The sequence below is a fragment of the Myotis brandtii genome, unplaced genomic scaffold (genome assembly GCF_000412655.1).
Source record: "Myotis brandtii unplaced genomic scaffold, ASM41265v1 scaffold107, whole genome shotgun sequence".
Taxonomy (NCBI): domain Eukaryota; kingdom Metazoa; phylum Chordata; class Mammalia; order Chiroptera; family Vespertilionidae; genus Myotis; species Myotis brandtii.
The window spans coordinates 4,077,340-4,091,271 of record NW_005353629.1 but is presented as its reverse complement, the minus strand read 5'-3'; the positions used below and the strand labels follow the sequence as shown (position 1 = coordinate 4,091,271).

Genomic DNA, 13,932 nt, shown 5'->3' with positions numbered 1-13,932 from the left:
CCCGGGTGTGAGTCCCCGGGTGGGGGTCCCTCCCTGAGTGGGGGTCCCCGGGTGGGGGTCCCTCCCTGTGTGTGGGTCCCCGGGTGGGGGTCCCGGGTGGGGGTCAGGAGCGCAGCATGGGCATCACCAGTGCAGCTGGAAATGCAGGGCAGCAGCCCTCAGACCTCTAGTCGGGAGCACTGTCTGCCTTCCCCAGACCCCATGGAATCCTGACCGTGAGGACCTCAGAAGTCCCGCCCTGCTCTGGAGAAGCAGAGTCAGATGGGGGCTGAGGAGGGGAGCGGGGGTGCGGTCTGAAGAGGGGGTCTGGGCAGCAGGATGTGAGCAGAGCCTGAGAGAGGTGAGGGAGCACAGTGTGGCCAGGGCTGGGGTCCCAGACGGGACAGACGCCAGTGCAGATGCTCTGAAGAGCGGCTTCCTGGTGTGTGTGTGTGGGGGGGTGGCGGGGAGAAGACGGGGCAGAGGCAGGACATGAGATGGTAGAGGCGTCTACGCAGCAGGGAGTGGGAATCGCAGAGGGCCCTCCTCACACTTCTTCGCAAAATTGTGCATTTTACTCTGAACAGGACCGGAAGCCAATTTTAGCAAAAACAGATCCCTTAAAGTGACTCTTTTTAAAGGACCCTTCTGGCTACTATGAAAACAATCTATGAAAAAACCGTATGGAGAGAGCAGGAATGGGTGCAGGTGATTTAATAAGAATAGGTGGCTGAGCATTGCCCACGCACCAAGAGGCCGTGGGTTCGATTCCAGCCCAGGCACATGCCTGGGTTTCGGGCTCGATCCCCAGTAGGGCATGCAGAAGGCAGCTGATCAAGGATTCTCTGTCATTGATGTTTCTCTCTCTCCCTTTCCCTCTTCTCTCTCTAAAATAATCTATAAAAAAATACATTTTAAAAAATAGGTGATTTGAGTTTGGTGAAAAGTGGTTAGATGTTGGTTTTATTTTGCAAGATGAGGAATGGTGTGAGGCTTTGTTTAATGGATATACGGTGTGAACGAGAAGGAAGAGTAGCTGAAAGGTTTTGGAATATGTGTACATTTATGAAAATGACGTAGTGAAGAGGGGGATTTTGACGATGTAGAGGAAAGTGGAAGACAAAAGGAGAGACTCCAAATAGGTACAATGGCATGGAACTCAGGGTGAAAGTGGGCAGGAAGGGGCATGGACAGTTTTAAGTGAAAGAAATGATTGTTTTTAGTGGAACATTTCAGACATATACCTAAGAATACAAAAATAATATCAGTGCATGCGTGTATTCACCAAGTTCAAACAGGTGCTGACATGTGACCATATTTGCTTCAGCTCATGTTTTAAGTGAAACGTGGGACTGATGAAGGTGATAGCACAACACTCAGGCCCACCAGCCAGCTCCACGCAGCCGGAGCGTCCTCTGCGGCCTCCACCCTGTTCCCTGCTCCCGCCGCCGCTCCCTCCGGCTCCGGGAAACCACTTCCCACAGTTGGATGTTTGTCTTTTCTGTGCAGAACTTGACACGGTCGCTGCACATGGAAGCGCCCAGAACAGTAGGGGCTGTTTTGCATTTTACCCCGAGACGATGTTAGGCATGATTACTCACTAGTGAGCCAACGGTGACAAATAGGGGTGTTTGTGGCCTTCAGGGACACTTGGTTGTCACTGCTGCATCAGCGGACAGAGCTGCTCAACAGCCTGCAGTCACAGGACAGCCCCTCTTCCCCAGCAAAGAATTCTCTGTTCCCAAATGTCAGCGGTGTTGAGGTTAAGAAAACTCACGTTAACCTTCCCAGCTCTTCATTTCTCCACCGTGAACTGAGTTAGTAATGTTACCTATTTAATTGTTTGGGGGATGGTTGGGTTGGATGAGTTAATTCATGTGAAATGAACAACGTAGTGCCTGGCACATACGTGCTCTGTTCATGTAAGTTACTGTCATCTCCATCATCACCGTCACTAGTACTAGTCTGGAATTTAGAGTGAGTGACAAGAACCTGCATAAACTATCTGTGGTCAAACAGCGAGGGAAGTGTGCTTGCCTTTTCCTTCATTTGATGAAAAATGCTGAAGAAATAGAAAACTGGGGACTGGAACAGAAGAAGCCCTTCTTGCTTATAAAATCAAAGAAGATAATGAACGTAATAATTAGTGTATGTTAGTCTAAATTCTCAGAACATGACGCGCAGTCCCATTCATGTAAACAGCTTTCTTCACGTTGATGTTCTTTTTTCCCTCGTTTTTCTTCCTTTTGCACCAAAGTCTCACCTCCTCTCCTCCCCACACCTCATGGCGTTTCAGCTCTTTCCATCTATCCTGCTGTCAAGAACTTGGGAATATTAGAGCGACAGACGCATTGGCCGGTAGAAAGCATGGGTGTGCCTGAAAGTTACTCCTGCCGGCGCTACAGATTACTCATGGGAGGGACCAATGAGCTGCTGAAATGTTTGCTACGTTTTCAAACCTTCAATTTTCATTTAGCAATTATGCTAAGAAATGCTGGAATAAACTGTAAACCTTTAAACTTCTCTTAGTAACCATAAATTCCTTCAGATTGCAGTATTACTAAGCGTTGTCTTCTATTTTCCAAGGCAAATGCAATAGGCCGAAGTGCTAAAACTGTCCGAGAATTTCTAGAAAAGAATTACACAGAAGATGCCATAGCTAATGACAGTGAAGCTATCAAACTAGCAATAAGAGCCTTGCTAGAAGTAAGTGATCTAATCCTATATAATGAAAGTGTAGTATGCAAATTGTCCCCTCAACCAGGAGTTCATCTGGGAGTTCGACCAGGGGGCGGGGCCAGCCAGGGGAAGGAGGGAGGCTCCGGCCAGCAGCGGCAGCAGGTGGCCAGGGGAAGAAAGGAGAGGGAGGTCCTGGCCAGCAGTGCTAGGAACCCTACCAGTGCACGAATTTTGTGCACTGGGTCTCTAGTAAAGGATATTCAGGAAAGCAGAGGTTTTTGTCCTTTAATTGCTTGTTAAAACACAGAATTTCCCGAAGTCATTCTAAAACCAACTTGTTCTACATTAGGTTGTCCAGTCCGGTGGAAAAAACATTGACCTTGCTATCATGAGAAGAAACCAGCCTTTGAAAGTAAGTCACTAACCAACAAGGAGAGTCGGTAGTGTGTCTGGACAGAAGTTAAGATGTGTCGCCTGAATGCCCTGAGCACCATTGATATGATGACCGCTTCTGGCTGTTTCTGAGGCGAAGCTCGCTGATGTGATGTGCTTATTGCGAGCAGTCGCCTCTCCCTCGCCCTTTGTGAGGTGCTGAGGCCCATGCACAGACCTCCCGTGTGTGTGTGTTCTTAGAGGGAGGGACCCGACTGAGTCAGATGTCATGGGGTCAGCACAGCACATTCCCCATGGAGAGTCCTTCCTGCCACCATGTAGAGAGCAGCCACTCTTAGATTTTAAGATCTTCCGACAGCAAGCTATGCTTCCAGCTAGTGTCATTCAGCTGCCATTTACATCATTGCTGGCCCTCCAGGCTTCTAACATAATGTGATCTTCATTATGTCAACAAACCCTCCACCTATTCTTGATTGGCTACTGGTTTTTATCTATTTTCTACACTTTCCACTTAAAGGTGCCTTGAGCCACTGTTGACTTAAATGTTAACACCTTGAGTGATGCCCTTTGCCTGTTTCTTTGTGGTGAGTCTAACCTGTTATCTGTATACCTTTTGTCAGCCGTTATGAGTTACAACTGCTGGACCACAAAATAAATTCTTCAGAAAAATATGATGAATGGCTCTGAAGTTTATGGTAGAGGATTCGTAGGCTAAAGAGCATTCAAAACATGGTTCTCTGCTGTTCATTAGGTAGAACTTTACAATGTGGTTTGCTCTCTTTAGCTGAGAGTATACAAAAGCATGGGAAACATGAAAAGTATGCTCAAATGTCTTATACGTGTACCTTTCCTTTTGTTGTAGGAAGATATTTCAAGGGGAAGTAGTGTTGAAATCAGCGCGGAGTGGAGAGTGGGGTTTTTGTTTTGTTTTGGAGTGTGTATGTGGGGGGGATTCTTGTTGTAATGATACCACATCCCCATATTTTATTAGTTAACCAATGGATGGGGATAAGAGGATAGGCCAGCAGCAGAGTTTCAGTGAATTAGAGAGAGAGGGATGGGGATAGGTCTTCCCCTACACGGCCACACATAGTAATCAAGCTACTGAGCATAGAATGCGGAGATGGGAACTGGGCTGGGTTATCAGCCCTGCTGCCAAGGGCCTAGGACAGTGATGGCAAACCTTTTGAGCTCGGCGTGTCAGCATTTTGAAAAACCCTAACTTAACTCTGGTGCCATGTCACATATAGAAATTTTTTGATATTTGCAACCATAGTAAAACAAAGACTTATATTTTTTATATTTATTTTATATATTTAAATGCCATTCAACAAAGAAAAATCAACCAAAAAAATGAGTTCGCGGGTCACCTCTGACACGCGTGTCATAGGTTCGCCATCACTGGCCTAGGACATACATGCCAACAGCACAGGGACACAGAACCAGAGACCAGAGGCACCTCTCCAGCCCCACACATATGTATGCACATGTGCCCGCGTGCGCGCGCGCACACACACACACACACACACACACACTTACACATATGTTTTTACCTCTGAGTGGTAGGCTGGTATGTGTCCTTCCACATGGTATCTCAGGATAGGCTGCGTGGCAAATAGGACACATGCTTTGGAGTTGGACAGACCTGGATTTAAGTTCTAGCGAATCAGTTTGTTTAACAGTATGGCCTTGAGCAATTTGCTCCCATCTTTTGACTTTAAATAAAATAAAAATGATTTAAATAAAAGAAACATTATTTTTGCTTTGAATTCAGTGAGGGAGTTGTAAATAAGCAGTGTGAATCATCTTTTCCTTATCTCTCATGGCCAGCCCATGAGCTGATAAAATAGTGAAACCCTGTCAGAGAATCACAGTTAGGAGGGGGTGGAGTTCAGTAATGAGTTATTTGCTCATGAACAGAGTGAGTCTTGCATTAAAAATGGTTTTAGAGTTATATTTTGATGTAGGATATGTAATGCAATAACATATTTTACCCTACTTTCTTTATTAGCACGATAGTGGAAATGTCATAGAGTTCTGTTTTTTGTTCATAATAGTTACAAGTATGTTGCTGTTGATTCTTTGAAACACTTCATTATGTATTTGAAGTTATAAATAGATAATAGAAATTTATAAGGTACTAGAGGCCCAGTGCACAAATTTGTGCACGGGTGAGGTTTGGCTGGCCCTGCTCCTGATTGGGGTGGGGGAGCCAATTGGGTAGGGCCGGTAGGGGGAGGGGCCGCTGGTGGTTGGCCAGCTGACCTCACCCCCAATCAGCCCCCAACACCCCGATCAGGGGCGGGGCCAGCGAGGGGGGCGCTGATTGGGGCCGGATCAGGCTGGTTGGCTGCCGCAGTGCATGTCATAGCCACAGGTCGGTCGTTCTGGTTGGTCTGCCATTCTGGTCGTTGGGCTTTTATATATATAGATAATAGGTTTTTGTCATATTGTAAATATTTAGAAATGTTTGGTATAATTGCAATTTATTTAAAAAATTTTTAAATTTTTTTCTTTTCAGATGTTTAGTGCCAAGGAAATTGAATTACAAGTCATTGCAATAGAAAAGGAAAAGGAGGAAGCAGAGAAGAAAAAACCAAAGAAGACTTTGTGAACCCTGAGAGCTTTTCATGTTTTGTTGTGCTTAGAATTAGTTAGTGAGTTTTAAAGGAAATATGCTGGTTTATGGCATTGCATTAGTAGTTATGTGCTGTTTTGAGACTGCAGATTTGTGACTTTCCTTAGTCTATTACAGGGACAGACATACAAGAATATGTAGATTTTCTTTGAAAATATTTTAGTAATTGTTGAAAGCAGTCATAATTCCACATAAGCTTGAGACTATACTCTATAACTTGTCCAGTGTGTTATATTTCTTCATATATGAAAATTAAGAAAAATTTTAATTAAAAAAAACGAATAATTTGGTGACATTTGAGTATTGACCGTCAGGTAGAGAGATACCTATTTGGAAATAGGCTGAATATAATATCGAGTCGTATTTCTAAATGAATGATAAAAACTCCCTTGTGTTGGTGAATTGTCAAAATTTTGTCAGTCTCCTTCATTTTTAAATATTTTATCATATTTATTTAACCTTTTGCATTTTATAAGTTGCAGTATATCATCTGAACAGGGTACTCTATGAAAATGAGAGAAATGAATACATGTAATCTTAGTTTTGATTTGTATTTTATCGTAAATATATCGAGTGAGATAGATTCGTTACCTGTTCCATCAAATAGATGGGTTCTTGTTACCAAGTGCTGGATTGTGCTCGGCTCCTGAGAGGAACCAAGGAAATACAAAATGATCCCTCCCCCGCAGCAGGAGGTTAATCCTCGGGGCCCAGGAAAAGAATGTGCTTAATGCCTGCAAGGAAGTTATATTTTTAAAGCAAAGGATATCAAACGGTATAAAAACAAAGCCCATCTACCTTCTTATTTCAGAGCTTTGCCTCTTTTTTTAAATGTTCTTTTTGAAAACAGGGAGGAGAGCGGTTGAATTCTTGCAAAGGAGCGAAAAGCTCAAAGGAGAAGGTGAGAAGACTGGGTCCCCAGCTGTGACAGCTAAGCCTGGGCGCTGGGCGCTGAGCAGGGCAAGGGGGGCGCAGGCAGAATTTCAGGGTAGAAGACCCTCCAGGGCCCCTCGCTGGTTCCTCCTGGCCCTCCACTCCGTCCTCACAAAGATGGGGGATGGGGGGAGTGGGGGGGGCATTTTCTGGGCGGAGTGTACCATTCCACCCCTCGCCGACATGCCCCGCCTGCCTTTCTGGTGTCACGGAGCCATGGCTGGCTCTGTACCCTCCTCTTTAAAACGTAGAATTAAAGCCAAGCGCTTGTTCCGTGTCACCTCCTGGCTCCTGAAACCAAGTGCCAGCGCTTGGCAGGCAGATCAGCTCCCACTGAAGCGCCCGACACGACTGCGCGTGCTCTCCCGGGCCGGGTGGGCCGGCGCACCATCCCTGCAGGGCGCGCGCGAGCCGGGTGCCCGGGCCTGGCCTGGCATCGCCCACTCCTTCTGGCGCTCGTCAGGCGCACTGTGTTGAAGGTACCTTGGCCTCGGCTGGCAGGTGTGGGTGCTGTGGCGCAGGCACCGAGCTGGCTGCTAGGGATGGTATTGGAGTGGGTCAGCGTGCTCGTCACGTGACTATCACTACACTCGGAGCTCTGGCTGCCCCCCAGTTACAGGCTCCTCGGGAGCAGGGCTGGGACCCTGTCTTCCCATCAGTTTCCACCCTGTTGAGACGTTCCTGCGTGTGGAGCTGAGTCATTTGTCCTCAGGAAGCACTGGGCGAGAGCTGGGGGCAGCCTAGGGGCAGTGCCTGTGTTGTCTCTGGGGCACACATATGTAGTCAAACGAAAAGGCAGGCCCGGCCGGGTGGCTCAGTGGTTGAGCGTTGACTCACGAAGAAGTCATGGTTTGATTTCCAGTCACGCACATGCGCAGAGTGCGGCTCGATCCCCAGTGCGGTGCGTGCAGGAGGCAGCCCATCCATGTTTCTAGCTCTCTATCCCTCACCGGCCCTCCTTCTCTAAAAAATCCGTAAAAACATTTCTGGGGGAGCAAAATCGAGATGGTTGGAGGAGAGGGGGCTTCAACCCCATTTGACAGACATGCATCTTAAAGAGTGGGTGGTAATGAGTATTCACTGTAATATTCCCTCATCTAACAGCGCCAGTGACATCTTTGCTTCATTACTAAGGTTAGCACTTAATCCTTTAAAAAATCTCTTTTTCCCTCATTGCTGGTCGGTCATCTTGAGGAAGATGACAAAGTGAATGAAGTCATGAAAGACACGATTGATGTGGGAAGAGGGAAGTAGCCAGAAGTGATGCCAAACAGGGGTCATGACTTCATGTTTGGGTTTTACTCTGGAGGTATTGGGGGAGGGAGTGAGGGGAGCCATGGAAAGTTTTAAGTATGGAAGAAACCTCTTATTTTTGTTTTAAAGAGGCAAGCATCAAGCAATTAAACCACATGAAGTTTAATATATATAAAGAACAAGACTAGCCCTAGCAGGTTTGGCTCAGTGGATAGAGCATCGAGCTGAGGACTGAAGGGTCCCGGGTTTGATTCCGGTCAAGGGCACATGCACGGGTTGCAGCTTGATCCCCAGTGTGGGGGGTTCAGGAGGCAGCCAACCAATGATCCTCTCTCATCATTAATGTTTCTCTGTCTCCCGCTTCCTCTCTGAAATCAATCAAAATAAAAATATTAAAAGACAAGAACAATGCCAAAACTGGTTTGGCTCAGTGGATAGAGCGTCGGCCTGCGGACTGAATGGTCCCAGGTTCGATTCAGGTCAGGGCATGTACCTGGGTTGTGGGCACATCCCCAGTAGGAGATGTGCAGGAGGCTGCTGGTTGATGTTTCTCTCTCATCAATGTTTCTAACTCTCTATCTCTCTCCCTTCTTCTCTGTAAAAAATCAATAAAATATATTAAAAAAAAAGACAAGAACAAGACTAGGAAGCATACCATTTTTATGCCACATTTTTTATGGAAATTATATCTAATCAATACAATAATACTACAAAAACTCATGCTCTACACATTTATTCAGTCCAAACAATTTATTAAACACCTACTAGGAGCCAGGCACTGCTCCAGGCTGTAGGGATATAGCACTGAACCACAACAAAAATCCCTGTCTTTATAAAACATCATTTTATTCATCCTCACCCGAGGATATTATTCCATTTGTTTTTAGAGAGAGTGGAAAGGATGGGAAGAGACAGAGAGGGAGAAACGCCAAAGTGAGAGAAACACATCAATTGGTTGCCTCCCGCATGGGCCCTCCAGTCAAGGGCAACCGGAGCCTGCAACTGAAGTACATGCCTTTGACCGGAATCAATGCTCCGAGCGCCATGCTCTATCCACAAGCCAAACCGGCTAGGGTTGTTTGTTTTAATATGTATTTTTATTGATTTCAAAGAGGAAGGGAAAGGGAGAAAGAGATAGAAACATCAATGATGAGAGAGAATCATTGATTGGCTGCCTCCTGCACACCCCCTACTAGGGATGGAGCCCACAACCCGGGCATGTGCCCTGACTGGGAATAGAACCATAACCTCCTGGTTCATAGGTTGACACTCAACCACTGAGCCACGGTGGTCGGGCAGGTTATTGCCTTTTGAATGCCAAAAAGAAATTGACCAGGTAGACCATGAGTTTCAGATGGGAAAGGACTTTGAAGGGAGGTAAAACAGTGTATGAAAAGGATGAAGTTGAGAGTGTAGGATATTTGAGAAATTCCTGTAGTTATCTATAATGCCAATGGAAGGTGCCCCATGAGTAAGATTGTTTGGGCAAATTAGCAGGTACCAAATTGTAATGAACCTTATATGCCATAATAGCTATTTAAGATTTTATCCTGTGGATAATAGGAGGGTGTTAAAAAGTTGAAAGTGGGAGAGCTACATAAATAGATTAGCACTTTAGAAAGATCAATCTAGAAACAGGGATATGGGTTAGATTAGGACTCAGGCCTCTTCTCCATTTAAATTCCCTTTCTCCATGATTATATTGAGGCCAAAGGCATTAAAAATACCATCTGTATGCTGTGAATACCATCGATATGCATATATACATATCCTATATAATAAAAGGCTAATATACAAATGTACTGAACGCCGGGACAAGCTAACAACTGAATAACCGGTTGCTATGTTTGCTGACCACCAGGGGGAGTGCATGGAACATGGTGGGCGTTGGCGGTGGTGGGATGGTGGAGCAGTTGAGCAGGGGCGCCAGACCAAGGCAGGGCACCAGTCACTGTCATCAGGGCGAGCCTCTGACAATTTCACTTGGGCAAAACCAAAGGCTAAGAGTATCATTATGGGGTAGACAATGCAAATTATTTTTATTATCCTTACGATTTTTCAAGTGCCTATCGTCTCTTTGGAAAATAAATAAAAGCTTACTACTCTGCAGAATTTAAAGAGGAAGCCCTGTTCACCTGTGCAATGAGACTCGCTGAAGAATCTGCCTGAGAAGACATAACTATTTGGCTAAGATAGTCATGGCCTCACCTTCAGAATAATCCAGAAGCAAATGCCTTCAAGTTTTGTGCCCGAATCTGTCCGCTGTCTGTGCTTTTGCATCAGAGCATCTAAGGTTTTCTGCAGCAGAACACACTCCCACGGCACCGCACTGTCGTTTCTCTGTTCAAGGAATGCAGCTTAAACTTATAAAAAGTTTTGACTTTACTAATGAATTCCATTTTTTTAAAAAAATATATTTTATTGATTTCTTACAGAGAGGAAGTGAGAGGGATAGAGAGCTAGAAACACCTATGAGAGAAAAACATCAATCAGCTGCCTCCTGCACGCCCCCAACTGGGGATGTGCCCGCAACCAAGGTACATGCCCTTGACCGGAATCAAACCTGGGTCCTTTCAGTCCCCAGGCCGATGCTCTATCCACTGAGCCAAACCGGTTAGGGCACTATAGTTCCTTTCAAGGTGCCCGAATTTGTGCACTGGGCCCCTAGTGCAGTGGTCGGCAAACTGCCGCTTGTGAGCCACATGCGGCTCTTTGGCCCCTTGAGTGTGGCTCTTCCACAAAATACCGACTTCTGCGCATTGGCCACGAAGTTTCAATTGCACTGTACGTGCGTGCCCACACTTTTAGAAAATGGCCCATCTTCCTAGGTTAAGGCAGCATTTGTAGCAAGCTTCTTCTTGGCCTAGCTTAGCCGGCTAGTGTATTTGCCCAGCTTCATGAAGTTCAGGGAGGTTTCTGGGGTGCTATGAGGAAGAATTAGGGAGTACCTAGCTGTACTTACATAAATGTTTCTAAGAATACATATTTTAAGGAAAAAACTTGTAATATTTTATTATGAAAACTAGGGGCCCAGTACACAAATTTGTGCACCTTGAAAGGAACTGTGGGCCTCAAGGCTGCGGTGGGCACAGGGACAGGTCTCTGTAATACTATCAACAATAAAAACAAATAGGTTGCAGGTTGGGTTCCTGGGTGGGGCGTGTATCTGAGGTAACAGATCAATGTTTCTCTTGCTCTCTGTCCCTTCCTCTCTCTAAAAATCAATAGACATATGCCTGGATGAAGATTTTTTTTTTAAAAAAAAGGTAAAAATGTTAACATTTAAAAATGGAATTCATGCCCTAATCGGTTTGGCTCAGTGGATAGAGCGTCGGCCTGAGGACTGGGGGGTCCCAGGTTCGATTCCGGTCAGGGGCGTGTACCTTGGTTGCGGGCACATCCCCAGTTGGGGGCGTGCAGGAGGCAGCTGATCGATGTTTTTCTCTCATAGGTGTTTCTAGCTCTCTATCCCTCTCCCTTCCTCTCTGTAAGAAATCAATAAAATATATTTTTTTTAAAAATGGAATTCATTAGTAAAGTCAAAACTTTTTATAAGTTTAAGCTGCATTCCTTGAACAGAGAAACGACAGTGCGGTGCCGTGGGAGTGTGTTCTGCTGCAGAAAACCTTAGATGCTCTGATGCAAAAGCACAGACAGCGGACAGATTCGGGCACAAAACTTGAAGGCATTTGCTTCTGGATTATTCTGAAGGTGAGGCCATGACTATCTTAGCCAAATAGTTATGTCTTCTCAGGCAGATTCTTCAGCGAGTCTCATTGCACAGGTGAACAGGGCTTCCTCTTTAAATTCTGCAGAGTAGTAAGCTTTTATTTATTTTCCAAAGAGACGATAGGCACTTGAAAAATCGTAAGGATAATAAAAATAATTTGCATTGTCTACCCCATAATGATACTCTTAGCCTTTGGTTTTGCCCAAGTGAAATTGTGTTCCTGTGTGTGTGTGTGTGTGTGTGTGTAAAATAGTGACATGTTGGAAGTGTAACTTTTGTGTCTGTTCACAGTGCTTCCTCATTACCTGAATGGGTGAGCAGAATACTTGGACAATTAACGATGCACTCCTTCCTTTTAAGGGTGCTTTGTCTGAATGTCTGTGTCTCCCCGCCCCCATTCAATATTCAAATCCCAGTTCCCAAAGGCCATAGTATTAGTAGGTGGGGCCTTTGGGAGGCGCTTAAACCTCGAGGGAGGAGCTCTGGTAAATAGAATCAGTGCCTTTTAAAAGGCTCCAGAGAGACCCCTCCCCCCTCTTCCCCGGAGAAGTCCTCACCTGCAAGACCCGCACCTGGCCATGCCCGCACCCCGATCTGACTCCCGGCCTCCAAAACTGTGAGTTTAATTTCTGCTGTTTATACGCCACCCGGGCTATGGTATTTGTTACAGCAGCTCAAGTGGACTAGGATAGAAGGTAATGGATAAGTATTTTTCCAATATCTTTAATTTTACCAATATTTTAACAGATAAACAGTAAAATCAAGTTGTAATCTTCTCCATTTTTTCTTTTCTTACATAGAGGGGTAAAATGCATGTTGCCTTCCTACATATCCTGCTTTATTAGTACGTTTCCATAGGAAGGAAATGTGGTGACCATAATTATTACTGAACTCCACATTCAGGACAGTCGTTTCCGTGCCGAGTAGGGAGCATGCTCTTTGCAACTGGAAAGTTAAAATTCCCACCAGTGAATCAAGTTATAAAGCAGCCAGATAGTATAAGAAAAGTATGCTAGGTCACCTTAAAGAAAAAGTGTGCTTTCTCTGCCACGCCTCGTGGTAGCTTGCTTGGGGTTATTTACACACCTAAGTAAAATGTGTGAGTTGAGGGTGGTGGTCTAATGGAAGCTGGAAACTTGGTCTTCTTTCCACAAATACTTACTGAACTATCTATCCTCCATGGAGAGAAAGATGCCAGAGCTAAACGGTTCGCCCAGCTAGCGAAGAGCATTCCGGGGTTCCGATCCGATTCACTGAAAATGTTGCCTGGCTCGGTTTAATCAATTCACTTATTAGCTCGCATTTATTGAATACCTCGTATGCGCGAGGCGTTTTGCCAGAGGCCGTGTGCGGTGTGCGATGAGTCAGACATTTGTGGAGTAGCGGCCAGAGATGTCCTTTGACATCACGCAGACGGGTTAGAATTCGACTTGTTGGATAAATCACTCTTTTAAATGCAGTTTTCCAATCAGTAAGGCGAGGGGCTGTTGGGGGTGGGCAGGAACAAGGAAATGTATCACTTAGTGACCAGCACTCAGAGGTGCTCAATTGATTTAGTTTTCCTCCCCCACCCCCAACAACTCCGCTGTGAGGAGTGTTCTAGAAGGTGCGTGCTCGTCGAAGGCTGCGTGGGTGGAGGGATGCGGTGGGTCCGTTCGTGAGGTCGGTTCTGGATCTGGACTGGACGTGGGACAGGCAGCCTGTGCGGGCGGGCGGAGTGCGCCTGGGCCGGTGGGTGGTACCGGGAGGGAGAGCTGGAAGCCGGGCGCCGGGTTGCCTGTCTGCTGGCCCATCCCGCTCAGTTCAGGTCGGTCCCTGTAAACATGTCACATTACCCCAATGGCCTGAAATCGAGGCGTCTTCTTCGTGGAAATCCACACGGGACTGTGTTACTGATGCCCTCAACAAGGCTTTCATTCCAGACGCTCTGGGATCGCACCTGAGACCCAAGCCCGCTGACCGTCCCCGTCTCCAGGAGACCGGGAGGCGGTGGAGGCATCCAGAGCCGCTCGGAGGGAAGCGGATTTCCTGGGGGGCCGCTCAACTCCACACTTACATGAAAATAGGCGGACCCTACAGACCATACAGCGTTCTTAAACATTTGAAAGGAAAGGACATTTAAAACGTTCTCAGTGCCGATTGTAATGTTAATTTTAGCTGCGGCCTTAGCGCCGAGCCCTCAGGAAAACCCTGAGGAAGCGCGACGGTTTTCACTACTGAGCTCCCGTTTTCCAAACCCGCCCTCCGCCAACTTGCTTAAAAGCACCAGCGCGCGGGAAGCCTCCTGCCGGCATTCCCGGGACCGCGCCGCGGGGCCGCGCGGAGG

General features: G+C 46.3%; 2 protein-coding genes across 2 annotated transcripts in view; both read left to right on the top strand.

Moving 5' to 3' along the window:
- Positions 1 to 5,982, top strand: part of PSMA8 (proteasome subunit alpha 8) — a 23,993-nt gene extending 18,011 nt beyond the window's left edge. The window contains exons 5-7 of the mRNA XM_005857087.2: positions 2,566 to 2,685; positions 3,008 to 3,070; positions 5,573 to 5,982. Coding sequence (XP_005857149.1) covers positions 2,566 to 2,685; positions 3,008 to 3,070; positions 5,573 to 5,665 — 276 coding nt within the window. The 3' untranslated portion in view covers positions 5,666 to 5,982. The remainder of the gene's footprint in view (positions 1 to 2,565; positions 2,686 to 3,007; positions 3,071 to 5,572) is intronic.
- Positions 1 to 13,932, top strand: part of TAF4B (TAF4b RNA polymerase II, TATA box binding protein (TBP)-associated factor, 105kDa) — a 74,467-nt gene that overhangs the window by 2,841 nt on the left and 57,694 nt on the right. Inside the window, exon 2 of the mRNA XM_014541468.1 lies at positions 7,219 to 7,234. The gene's annotated coding sequence lies outside the window, so the exon portion shown is untranslated. The remainder of the gene's footprint in view (positions 1 to 7,218; positions 7,235 to 13,932) is intronic.